Source organism: Sinocyclocheilus anshuiensis, unplaced genomic scaffold, assembly GCF_001515605.1.
Source record: "Sinocyclocheilus anshuiensis isolate Anshui unplaced genomic scaffold, SAMN03320099.WGS_v1.1 scaffold809, whole genome shotgun sequence".
NCBI classification, from domain to species: Eukaryota; Metazoa; Chordata; class Actinopteri; order Cypriniformes; family Cyprinidae; genus Sinocyclocheilus; species Sinocyclocheilus anshuiensis.
In genome coordinates this window covers 29271-42060 of record NW_015540878.1, presented here as the reverse complement: position 1 = coordinate 42060, position 12790 = coordinate 29271, and the positions used below count along the sequence as shown (strand labels likewise).

General features: G+C 37.9%; 2 protein-coding genes across 2 annotated transcripts; one reads left to right on the top strand and one right to left on the bottom strand.

The window, feature by feature from the left end:
• Positions 1-2443: 2443 nt before the first annotated feature.
• LOC107688307 (non-structural maintenance of chromosomes element 4 homolog A-like) lies at positions 2444-7402 on the bottom strand. Its single transcript, XM_016485927.1, has 11 exons — positions 7308-7402; positions 6518-6757; positions 6330-6410; positions 6025-6155; positions 5444-5586; positions 3556-3655; positions 3369-3459; positions 3181-3275; positions 3060-3108; positions 2902-2987; positions 2444-2665 (listed from the first exon to the last, which is right to left on the bottom strand). The coding sequence occupies exons 2-11, from the start codon at positions 6732-6734 to the stop codon at positions 2600-2602; spliced, it is 1059 nt and encodes a 352-aa protein (XP_016341413.1). The 5' UTR covers positions 6735-6757; positions 7308-7402; the 3' UTR covers positions 2444-2599.
• Positions 7403-8059: 657 nt separating this feature from the next.
• LOC107688299 (Hermansky-Pudlak syndrome 6 protein homolog) lies at positions 8060-12574 on the top strand. Its single transcript, XM_016485919.1, has one exon. The coding sequence runs from the start codon at positions 8411-8413 to the stop codon at positions 10913-10915; it is 2505 nt and encodes an 834-aa protein (XP_016341405.1). The 5' UTR covers positions 8060-8410; the 3' UTR covers positions 10916-12574.
• The last annotated feature ends 216 nt before the right edge of the window (positions 12575-12790 follow it).

Genomic DNA, 12790 nt, shown 5'->3' with positions numbered 1-12790 from the left:
GTACATTTAATAAAAAAATAAGAGTAACACAAAAAAAATCTAGCTTGTATTGTTGTTACTTTTGACCCACCTGTGTGTTACTTTAGTCCCAACAGACGGGGTCAAAAGTAACAATGTACAATTTATGTTCAAAGTGAAATTATACTGAAGTCGTTTTACATTTCTACAAAATACCACCTGGTATTGATAGACCACACTTGTGAGTTATTGACCACAGCAAAAATATATCTCTGTCTAAAACATTATCTTTTAAAATTACGTTTTTCTGAAAAGTGGTACTTTCGCCCCTGCTCTCCCCTACACTAAAATCTCAACTTCAGCCACTGACCTGGATACAGATTTACACCACTACACCATCCAAAAAGTCCCTGCAGCGTAGAGAAGCGTTTTGTGAACATGAGTGTTACTCAGACAGATCCCTCCAAAAGGCTTCAGATGTCAGTGGGATCAAACTACTGGGCAGTTAATCCAAACTTGGAATCTGTGTGCATGTGGAAGGCCGCACCACTGCACACATGAACAGCTCTCTATCGCCTCCCAGCATAAATATTTTACACGACTTCATATGAACATTTAACTATGGAAGCCCGTTTCCGCCACTGGATAATTTTTTTTAAACAAGGTAATTGCGACTTTTTATCTCACAATTCTGACTTTTTTTTCACCGAATTGTGAGATATAAACTCGCAATTGCGAGTTATAAAGTCAGAATTGCGTGATATAAACTCGCATTTTTTTCTCGCAATTCTGACTTTTTTTTTCTCAGAATTGTGAGATATAAACTCGCAATTGCGAGTTAAAGTCTAATTTTTAGGGGGGAAATGATATGTTCTCAGAATTGCGAGTTTATATCACAATTCTGAGAAAAAAAAGGCAGAATTGTGAGTTTATATCTCGCAGTTCTAACTCAGAATTGCGAGTTTATATCTCTCAATTTAATTATGACTTTTTAACTCGCAATTGCGAGTTTGTATCACGCAGTTCTAAGAAAAAAAGTCAGAATTGTGAGATTAAAAAGTCGCAATTCAGTCATTCTTGAGAAGTGGGACAAAACGGTGCAAAATTGAAAAAAAATAAAACCTTGTTGGAAGATGGTGTTGACATATCATGGCTGTGACACAGGAAATATTAACATTAGGATTTAAAATATTCTAAAACTAAAACTTAGCAGAGCCTGTCTGACACTGATGTACTCTGCAGAGGTGAACTGTGGCAAGGGGGTCCTTTAGAGTGACAGCTGCCCCTGATATTCCCTGATTTTATTACATTTTATTGAATGTCTGACGGTGTTGACAAAAAGTGGGGACGCAACTTTAAAATCTTATGAAACATGCATGTGTCATTAAAAAAAACAACCTTGCTTAGGAGATATTATTAAGTTTTGCTTTTGATAAAACAAGCTTTTTCATCATAAAAAAAAAATTTATCCATTTTATTGCATATGAATGATTGAACCCTTCTCTGTGGACACACTGTTTTAGACGTAGTGAGAGGACATTAAGAAACACAGATTTGGTATAATAATGAGAACATTGAATTGAAGGTGATAATTGAGTTAAATACATTCTATTATTAATCCCTCATGACACGTAAAATTTAAAATATTTTTATTTTTTAAAGCTAATAGCAGTTACCCTTGCTCAAGAATGACTGAATTACCTTTTATTTATTTTTTATTCAGTGGCGGAAACGGGCTTCCATATTAACAGACAACAAAGCTCAAGAAAATACAAATATTGCCATGCGGTCATGCAAATAAACTTGACTAGAGGCAGCAGTCAAGATTATGTATTCATTAAGAATTTTTAAAGAGTAGTTTTAAATCACATTCAGCTTTGTCCAGTAAAAATAAAAAGGCTATTTCACCACTAGGTGGTAGTGTTCAGCTTACTGTAATTACTGACAGGAAAGCCATATTAATGATTACCTGAGGGTTGTATTTCATTCGTTATTGTGAGACATCTGTTTAATCTCCAATTACTATTAAGAAATTAAAACAAAAATAAAAACCCCTACACTAAGCTCATATTTATTTAATCTCCATTAAGTTTCTTATCTATACAAAATCATAGATGGGTTTAATGGAGCAGCTTAGTAAAATGGCACTCTGTAGTATGAGGGCTGTGCAAATGGAGATTTGACTTGCAAATAGTAGAATTACATAATGGTTTACAAAGCAAACCTGTTTTATGATATATTGATGCCATGTGAGCAGTGAGACACATTTTCAAGCAGCCAGACACCGTCTATATGCACACAACTGACCTGCTACTCTGAATATTTCTAATTAAGAGAAAGAGAACAGCCATGTACATCTACAGACAGTGAAGGGTTATGAACCTTGCATGTGTCCATCAAATATTCAAATCAAATATAATTAAAATATTTCTTTAGTTACTTGAAATCCAACACTTAATATAATGTTAAGTGCACTTTACATTTATTGTATTAGACACAATTTTATTACACTTTATACAGAATTCAAAGACATCACTCTTAAAATTGAGATCCCAAATATTAAAAAAATATAAAAAGAAGAAAACAGTTTTTATTTTATAAGCATTTTGGCAGTTGTCGCTAACTATCCTCCAACTTAGATTTACTGAGACAAAACTTCCGGAGCGGGGATCAAAGCTTCCTTAATATCAAAGGCATCGATGATTTCCTGCAAGACACAGATCATAGATACAAGTTATTTAATGTAAAGAACAGACTGTTCCATGCTAAATAAATATGATCTGAACATGGCAAAGTTGTAAAAAAAATTAGTCTCAAATAGTTGTTAAAGATACAAGCCTCGGGTAATCCTGAGAAGAAAACAATTTCTATATTATCACCTCAATTAGAATCCAAAAAACACTTATTTCCAACCCCAAACATCTACAGTCTTAATGTGCTCACCCTCCAGCTTTCCTGGTTGATGGAGATGACACATTGATGTCGGACAGCAGCTCCACCAGGCTCTATCTCACCTTCCTCTACTGGAGCTATAATACACATAATCTCGAAGTACATTCAAACAAACACAATCAAACAGTGACCTGTGGATTCGATCTTACCTATACAAGGAAGCCCATCTGTATCCAAGTACATTCTCACCAGACCATCCTGAGGGAAATATTTCATTCATTATTGTGAGACTTGTTTAATTTCCAAAGCTGTTGTTGCCTCTTAACTTACCCTTATGAGAAAAGACGTGTGGAAGATGTTCTCCACAGTCCGGGAGAAGGAGTTGGGGTCAATGACGAACTCGTAATATGAAATGGGTTCCTCAGCTGTTCCAGAAAAAGTCATTTTTAATGGGTTTTAAAATAGTCTGTTTTGCTTAACTGCGATATGTTCTTTTATTTTTATTTTAACATGCTTACAGTCATCAGCAAAGTAACTTTGCAGACATCCAAGAATTCTTTCAACCTCTTTCTCTGTTGCCTCCTGGTGAGATTCTTCCATTTTCTTCAGCTGTGATGACAAGATATTTTCTTAATCTCTTCAAATCAGACAGATTATCAAGAGTATTTGCAGAGACTGTCAGCATTTGCATTATAATGAGCACACCTGGGTGGGCATAATTCGTTTTGCCTCTTTGCTGGGTGCTTTCCTTTGTCTTTCAACTCTCTGCCGTGGCGGAGGAGGCTCTGCCAAAAATGAGCCCAACCTTGAATTAAACAAAAATAGCACAGGTTGTAAAAGTAAACTGCACAATGTATTCGTAAACTCTCCTTAATGAGGCTGTCAGAATAAGTTTTGTTTTTGTAAGCTATAAAACGGCTTAATAGCAATTGTAATCAAACTGATTCGGAGGTTTAGCGTTAAGTAAAAGTACGTTTATTTAATAAATATCATGAAAAATTATATTTACTCATTACTCAAGCTTACACTACAGTTCAAAATTTTGTAGTCGTCAAGTTTTGTTTTTTTTTATGTTCCTGAAAAGTTTCTTATGCTCATCAAGACTGCGTTCATTTGAAACAGTAACACTGTGAGTTATTATTACAATTTAAAATAACGGCTTTGTATTTTATTATTTTTTAAATGTATTCCTGTGATGGCAATGCTGAATTTTCAACAGCCATTTCTCCAGTCTTTAGTGTCACACATGACACTATCCTTCATTAAAAACCATACTAATATGCTGATTTCGTGCTCAGGAAACTTTTATTATAAAAAATGTGGAAAACGTTGTGCTGCTTAATATTTTTTGTGGAAACTGTGATACATTTTTTTCAGGATTTTTCGATAAATAGAAAGTTCAAAAGAACAGCATTTATTTGAAAGAAACAATTTGAAACATTATAAAAGTCTTTACTTTTATCAATTTAATGTGTCCTTGCAGAGACAAAAAATCATGAACGTTTCTGAGGGATAACACAAATTTAGCTTTGAACTATTTGAACTACTAATGCCGAGTTCACACTGCACGATTTTAGCCCGATTTTTCACTCGCCGACAGGTTTTGCGAAATCGCCGACAAATGCCCGAAATCGGAGGCAAATCGGTGCTCGTTCACGCGAGTGACAATCACGCAGTGTGAATTATCAAAGACGCGATCTGAGGGAATCGCCGACGCGTCGCCAACGCCCGTGAAATATTTGGCATGCTAAATATCTGGAGCTGCCGGCGATTCACAATCACGCTGTGTGAAATGAGTTCTGACTGAAAAACACATCGGCGATGACCTACAGCCAATGAGAGACCAAGATACAGGGCAGCAGGAAGTTCGGGGAGGAGTTATGACCAGTGTTGCCAAATCCGCGATTGCAGCCGGTTGTTTTTTATGTCAGCAGGTTAAAGCGACCCTAATAACTGATATTTAGGCCCTGGAATGTGAATTGTACCAGGAGAACCCCGCCAAAAAAAAAAATATTTTACCCCCGAACGCGACTGGGGGACCCCCTCGAAAGCAATTGGGCTATTTTCAGGCTAGTTTTGAGTAGTAATTGGGCGGGTTTTGTAGCTAAAACCTGGCAACCCTGCACCAGACAGAGCTGTCGGCGATTCTTCCTATTGTAAAGTCATGCAGTGTGTAACCTCCTGTCTCGTTCCATCGTGCAGTGTGAACACAGCAACAACTGAATGCTACCCCAGATAGTCGTTCAGTGTGAAACCAACAGTGATGCGACGTCTTTGAAAATCGTGCAGTGTGAACTCGGCATAACTTTGAGATTCACTTACATCAACAGTTTTAACTGATTCAAGATCCTTTACTACAGAAGTGGGCCACAAAGACATCAGTTCAATATATCAGTTCATGGGGCGAGAAGGGAATCACAAAACTAGCCTAATAAACTTAATAGCAAAAAAATCACAAAATGTTTTGCAATTACCTGCAAAATAATTTCAAGTTGAATGTGAATTTCCAATATATCCCCTTGTCTTAAACACTTACCTAATTACCTAATCGCCTTCAGTTTCATTTTATGTCCCTTACTACAGACATACTCACATGTAGTGGAATGAGGGGGCTGTTTTGAAGCAGTACTCAGATCTCTTTGCAAGCCTTTGCCAGGCGCCTTGTGGTAAATATCCCTCCAAGTTCTCATCCTGACCGCTTTCATCCTCCAAACGATTCAGACCCATGAAGGACAACTAGAATGATCAATATGAGAAATCAATCAAGGAGAAAAATCATTTCACAGTGAATCTGAACATCACTTTCTCCTAAATACAAGATCTGGGCTGCGTTTGTCAAAAGCATTCTGAGCTAAGTTGATCGAAGAGACCACTGGTGGCAATGGTTCTATGATCTACTTAAAGGTACACTAAGCAATATTTGAAAAACACTTTTGACCACAGTGTAGGACCGAGTCCCAAAACACACTTGTAGCCAATCAGTAAGGGGCGTGTCTAGTAATGAAAGAGAGAAGAGAGCGCTCAATTTGAGTGCACAGGATGGATATTAGCAGATCGCACTATAGATAGAGAGAGATGGCAGATAAAAAAAAAGAGGAAAATATCAGAGGAACAAATGATACCTCGATGCTTTTAGGAAATGCAGGTCTGGCCTATCTTTTCACAGTAACATACCAAATGTTCTGCAAATGCAGACGGGTCAAACGCAGAGCCTTCAGCATGTAGCTGGCTGGCCTTTTCCTTCCCCAGATCAGTGGCTAGTACCAGGAGTTGAGCATCCAGTGCTGCTTCACGAGCCTGCCTCACTGAAAGTAGACACAGGCCATAACAAACCAGCAGGAGATGATCATGAAGACATAATACATAGAAAATGAAATGTGTGTGCGCCAAGCTCTGCCAGACCATGCATCCTACTAATTGACTGAATTGCATTAGTTCTGTAGGTAGGTACCAGAATATGTAGTGTAGAAAAATAATACCATTGGCAAATAGTTTGTTGGCCTCTTCTAAAACATCAGTGAGTTTATTGTTTGCCGGGTTCAGCATGTCCTCACGATTTTCTGTAAACAAAAAAGCATATATACATACAACAATATACTTACAATACCTTATAACTGAAACAGCAAACGGTATCATTGAAGCCAACTTTAACATTATTAATACTCACGCTGGACTTGATTGATCAGATCCCTGTACTTGCTCCTGATCTCTCTCCTGCGTGTTGGATCATTATCTTCCTCACTAATACCTGAGGGTCCTGCACCAATGTCATCTTCATCACCCATATCACCAGGTCTCTCTGGCCTGTTCTGTCCACCCAATCCATTGGATGTTCCTGCTGACTCTTCTTGATTCCCTCTAGACCTTCTCCTCGAATCAGACATCTTCAATGTTTCTGCTTGATTTTCTATTCAGAGAGACACATATGTCCGAATAACATTACATAACAGTATTACAGAAACTTAAATACCTAGATCTATAAAATCAGATTATGTTGTAACAAACACTGCAATGACAGTTGCACACTGGGAAGTGTTTTAAAAAGTTATGTAGGTTTCACCCAAGTTTTTAAAGATAGCATATAACATAACATAACATCATATAATAAAGCATAGAATGCAGCATAATTTATTAAAGCATCGCATAGCACAGTTTCCTGCTAATCACATGGTTAGTAAAAACTGTATTTTACTGGTACACAAACAGATTTTAGTGAGACTTTTTTTTAAATAAAGTTTATTTTCAAAACAATTCCATCCTGTGTTCAAGCAATCCATGAAAATATAACTGTTAAGACATTGTATTTATACATAAATATTTCCTGACAGTGATCATATTTGCGATCCACTGCAGCTGACCTACAAATGCGATGAGACACCGGAAAATAAAAACAGAGAATAATTAATAAACACTGATGTACAAAAACTAGCTAATTAGAATGTATTATGAAAACTTACAAACTTCAAAAACTGCAGGGTTCATATCTGTCATTTGCATCAACGATGAAATCATCGCGGGAGTAGAAGGAAGTGTGTTTACTGGCCTCACGTCATTTCCGACGCATTCTATGACTGTAGTATCATAATTGTATTTTATATAATTTTATTTATTAGTTCTTCCCCTGGTTTATATTTTATACTATGTGTACAATATTGTTTAAGCAATAACAATTGCTATTTACGAACTACAACTTTTGTCCGATCTGTCACTCACATAATCTCACATCCTTGTGGTAGTTGTAGTCCTTATTAAGCAATTTATCAGCAATTTACCTTAAAAACACACACAGTATGTAATCTAAGTTGTTAAACAAACCTGAAAGTGTTGTATGTTAACCAAGGATCATAATTTACCAATACATCGAAAACCATTCTAAAAACACAAAAAGGACATTTCTAAATGAATCTATGGCGAATTAGCCTCCCTTGTTAGCCTACAAATTGACGTCATGACTGAGCGGTTCAGATTATATATTTTAGGTTTTTCCAGAATAAAAACTCAGTTGCGAGTTTGTATTTTTCAAATAATTATAAATATATTTAGGTAATTGTTGTGTATTTAGCTGTACATTTAAATAAATTGTATTTAGGTAACGTTAGAAGTTGTGTCTGGTTAGAGAACAGAGTAATGAATTAAACCCCTCCTTCCAACAGAGCAAAAAAAAAACTAAAAACACCGCATAGGGTGTATTTCAAAACTCAGTAAACTGCCTATCTAGACAGGATTTCTGGCAGTCACAGTGGCGAGCGTTGTTGCACAATAATGCTCTGTGAGTGCACGCCTCTGTGGGTATTGAAACACAGCCACTCGAATCCGGAAATTAACAACAAACTCGTGATGTCAGGAGGAGTGGGAGAGAAACAGACAGCACAGGAGAAAATTACGTGTATTTCCTAGGATTTATGTACTGTAGAGATATGACATCGTCATATGATGGAGTTAACGCGTGAAACGAGCACTGGACATGTTTCAGGGAGATTGTGGATGATCGCTGGTCCAAACTGAAAGTGTTTTCACGCGCATCGTGTGCTTCCTATTCCAGATCGACTTTTCAGCAAACATGACGCGACTATCATTAGAACAAGTGACTGATTTCGGTGATTTCACGAAAGGAAAGGATCTAAAAGAGTTTTTCAAGCAGGCATACTCCAACATCTCATCTCAAGACTGCCTGTCTGATGTGCGTCTGAGTCCAGATGGACGTCACATTCATGTCATTGTGCGTCAGCCCAAGAGTGGTCTTATTACACATGACAAATATCAGCGACCTCATCTCATGCAATGCCAGAAACACAATGATTTAGTGCTATCTGGAAATGTGCCTGTAGTGGATGTCATTTATATCTCTCAAAGCAAACCAGAAGACGGAGCCTCTGTGCTTGGAGTAATATTTGAGAATGGAAGAGTGGAATTCTGGAAATTCCTAGAGTGCAAATCAGGCTGGCATTTACTCCAGACTGTGGATCTGTGTAACAGCCCTCGTGCTAAAGTCAGTTCTGTGTGCATGTGTCAGAATTTCATTATATGGTGTGAGGAGCGACCACCATCTGAGAACTCCAATAGTGTATGCAGCAACTTCAGGTTCTGCATCTGCAAAAAGACTATAGAAGTTAATGAGGGAGGTGTCAATTTAGGAAACGTGAAAATTGCATTGCACAATAATCCTCGATACACAACCGTCAGTTCTGGGGATTTGGTCTATCTGCTCCCAGACATGAGAGAAAACTCTTCCATGGGTGTTTTGAAAGTGTTTCTTGCATGGTCTCCTGAACATGATACCTTTAAAGTGCATAGTGCCTGTAGTTGCACACTTATGAAAAGCTCAAGCAAGGAATCTGACTTCAAGAGACTTGTTACAGACTGCATTGGCCTTCTAGCCACCATAAATCCTCCTGATATCTGTGGATTCTCTCCCACTGGATGTGGAGACCTCCTTCTCCTTCTTAGCACTGGTTGGGTATGCATTATGAAGAGGGATGGCAGTCTTCATCACATATACAAACTTCCTGATAATTGCCTAAGTGCTAGTGGGACCCAAAATAGCCTGAAAATATATAACGAAATCCTGGCACTAACAATAGGCAGGACCCTCTTCTTAATCGAAACCAAATGTGGTCTGGAATTAAAAAGAATAAGTCTGAAAACAGAAGGTCTTCTCTTCATAAACACTTTGGACAGTCACTCTCCACTAATGCTGTCAGAAACCGGGCTGTTTGTGGTCACGCAAAAACCGAAGCCTTCTCCAACACTTTCAGAAGACTCGTGTGCACTCTTAGTTGAGGCTGTCTTTGAGGAGGCATGCAAATACTATCAGCAAAGAAGTCTAAGTAGCACACAGCTCACGGTGGAGAAGCTCAAAAAAGGTGGGATGTTTCAAGCGCCCATATCGCTGGCCGCCATTCTCAGGGATTACCTCCGCAACCAGAAGATCAAAACTGGTGAGAAAAATTCCACAGGTCAAGAAAGGCTCATGAGCTCACTCGAATCAGAGCTTAGGAGTCTCGTTTTGTTGGAGGACATCAAAACATCAGTGGTGAAGGCTTCGGAGAAAGATCTAGAGAACTATTGTGAAAGCTTGGTGCAGCAGGAGATCTGCCGGCTGCTTAGCGGTGAGCTAGAGAGGGAGAATCTTCAATATCTAAACAGCATCTTCCATCTCTTTCCCACTTACTCCTGGCATGCCATGCAAGCGGTTCTGCATCTGAGGTGCAACGGTGAGGGTTTGTTGTCATCTAAAGCTCCTGCTGAGTTATGGAAAATCATCCTCAGCCCTGTGCAACCCACAGCAAACTTTGCTCACTGCAATGGTCAGCAGAAACACACTACGGTGCCTGTTTTTGAGCTCTTGTGCCAATCTATCTTCAAATTCCAGCCCAGCTGGCTCCCCAGATTTCTCGAACTGGCACAACAACAATCAGGCGGGTCCTCCAAGTCTTCGTGGGGTTTCACCATGAAGGAGAGCTCTGAGAGCTTGCCGCTCTATAAACGGGCCTTGACTGTGCTCCCTTGCAAAGGGACCTACCAACACCTGGAAGTGGAGCTGCTTTTGTGCAGCGAGCGGCCTAAAGCGATAATGCAAGCGTTGCGGATTCTCATCAAGCAAGGCCAGTGGGAACGGGTTGCGCAAGTAGCTGAGAGGTTCTGCCGGCAGAGCCCGCTTCTGAACAAAGAGATTTTCATTGCTCTGCTGTGCGAAGTGTCCCAACATAGAGACTTGGACCCCTATTTGGACCTGCTATGGACTCTTTGTCCAGAGGACATGACTGTGACGAGCATACTTAATATTGTATTGAAAAACCTGCCTGATTCAATGCAGAACTCTGGTCCTTTCGAGGCTCATGGCAGCCAGGTCACCATCGGGCTTTTGAAACCGCTGCTCAGAAAAGTTCTCCAAAGGGAGACCAAACCGAGCCAAAGGTACGCAGATATTCTTCAGTCACCCACAGTTCCTCCGCTCACTCCTCCACGTCAACCAAAGGGACTGTTCAGAGATGCTGAGCAGCAGGAAACCAAGCAGAGGGCTTCCTCTGGATCTCAAGTGACATCTCAAGCCAAGCTGGTCTGACTTTCCCACTCTCAAACCATGTCTGACCCTTTCAATAGACTGTTATTAAAAGGGTCTTAGAGGTTAACCCAAAATGAAATTCTGTCATCATCTGCTCATGTTTATGTCATTTCAAACCTGTATGACTTTCTTCTTTGGAGCACTTAAGAATAGATTCTGATAAACAATTTAACAGTTTTATCCTTACATTAAAAGACAATTTCATCCAAAACAATCTTTGGACCCCATTGACTTTCACTGTATTGCCTGTATATTGTGTTCTACAAAACAAGTAGTTATACAGGTTTGAACAACATGAGGGTGAATAAATGACACAATTTCATTTTTGGGTCAGCTGTCCCTTTAAGAAGTATTATTTACATAACATGGTCTGAACAAAATTACGGAGCTTCGGATCAAACCATATTTCATTAACTATTGAAATTGTAAAGTAATAACTCGCAATGCACAGATGTTTAACTACTGCTTAATTATTCCTAATATAGAATGTAATATATGTTGTTTTTATGTTTATCAAGTTTGCTGCATTTCGTCTAATGTGTTTTTGGTGTCTTATTTTGTCTTCCTTAACTTTCAGTTGTGTCTTTTTTTATAGCCATCACATAAAGGCATGCTGTCACCCTGATCCTAATGCAAGGTCAGAGATGACTAAGCATTATCCACATTTCATGCTCTAGATCATTTATTGTATAAACTCTTAGAATATCTTTTTTTCAGTTTGTCATCATATGCTGGTGTAATTATTATTTTAAGATAATCGTGTGGAAGATGTAAGCTAAGAACTGTATTTGTCATTAATAAAAAATATACAGTAATCTAAAATGTAATGTAATATAAAATGTAATCATTGGACATTTTAGATGTGGTCATTTCATGTTAAATGCCTTATATATTTCATGAATTGCTCATGTATTGCTGCCACTCCTTTTCAAATCTCTTTGTGAGCTAAAGTGTCACAGCCGTCATTAGTGATTTCTGGTTTTGTGGTCAGAGAGGGGAATTCTGATGTGTTTCCAATGCAAAGCTTTATAAACTCACTAGGTCTGTACAGCCCCACCCTCTGCATTCCTACTGAGCTCAGCAGCAGCATTCACAGCACTGCTTTAAATTCAATTCAACTAAATTCTATTATCCAGTAACCAGCTTCAAACTCAATCACATTGGACAGGCTTGTGTTGCCCTGAATTGACTCGTCATAGCTAATCGTATTTGGAGAGCTGAAACACTTCTATTTTCTCTTTGTGATGCAAGTGTTTACTAAGTATTGGTTTGACTGAGTATTCTGCACAATGTATTTGAATGTATTTTATTTTATGATCTAAAGTAATTAACTAAAGGCACTAAAAATGTACATTTAAAAACATTTAGTAAAAATGTCTGAAATATCTCTGTGTGTGCTACTGTTAGACAAATCTGTGCCGCATTCTGTCTGCTGAGGAAAAAGTGAATTGTTTAACACTCATAATGGCATGTTTGAGTAATTGCGGATTCTTGAGACATGGGACAAAACATTCATTAAAAAAAAAAAAAAAACATTTCCAGTTTGATTATTAGAGATGATTGCAAGAATGGGTCTACACAAATGTAAATCTTATTTACATTTTTTTTTTTTTTTTTGATAATTTGTGTAATCTCAAGTTTTTTTTTTCTGCTTGCAACACCACAAAAACAAAATGCCTATATGTGATACAAATAAAGTTATTTTGTCAAAACCAAAAGGTTTTCTGTCAATGGTGCTGACTGTTATATATAAATACACACACACAGTATATATTTTGAAAATATTTACATGTATTTACATTTGTTTATATTCATAAAATATATTATAAATATATTTAATATATGAACATAACATATTTTTCTGCAATATATACA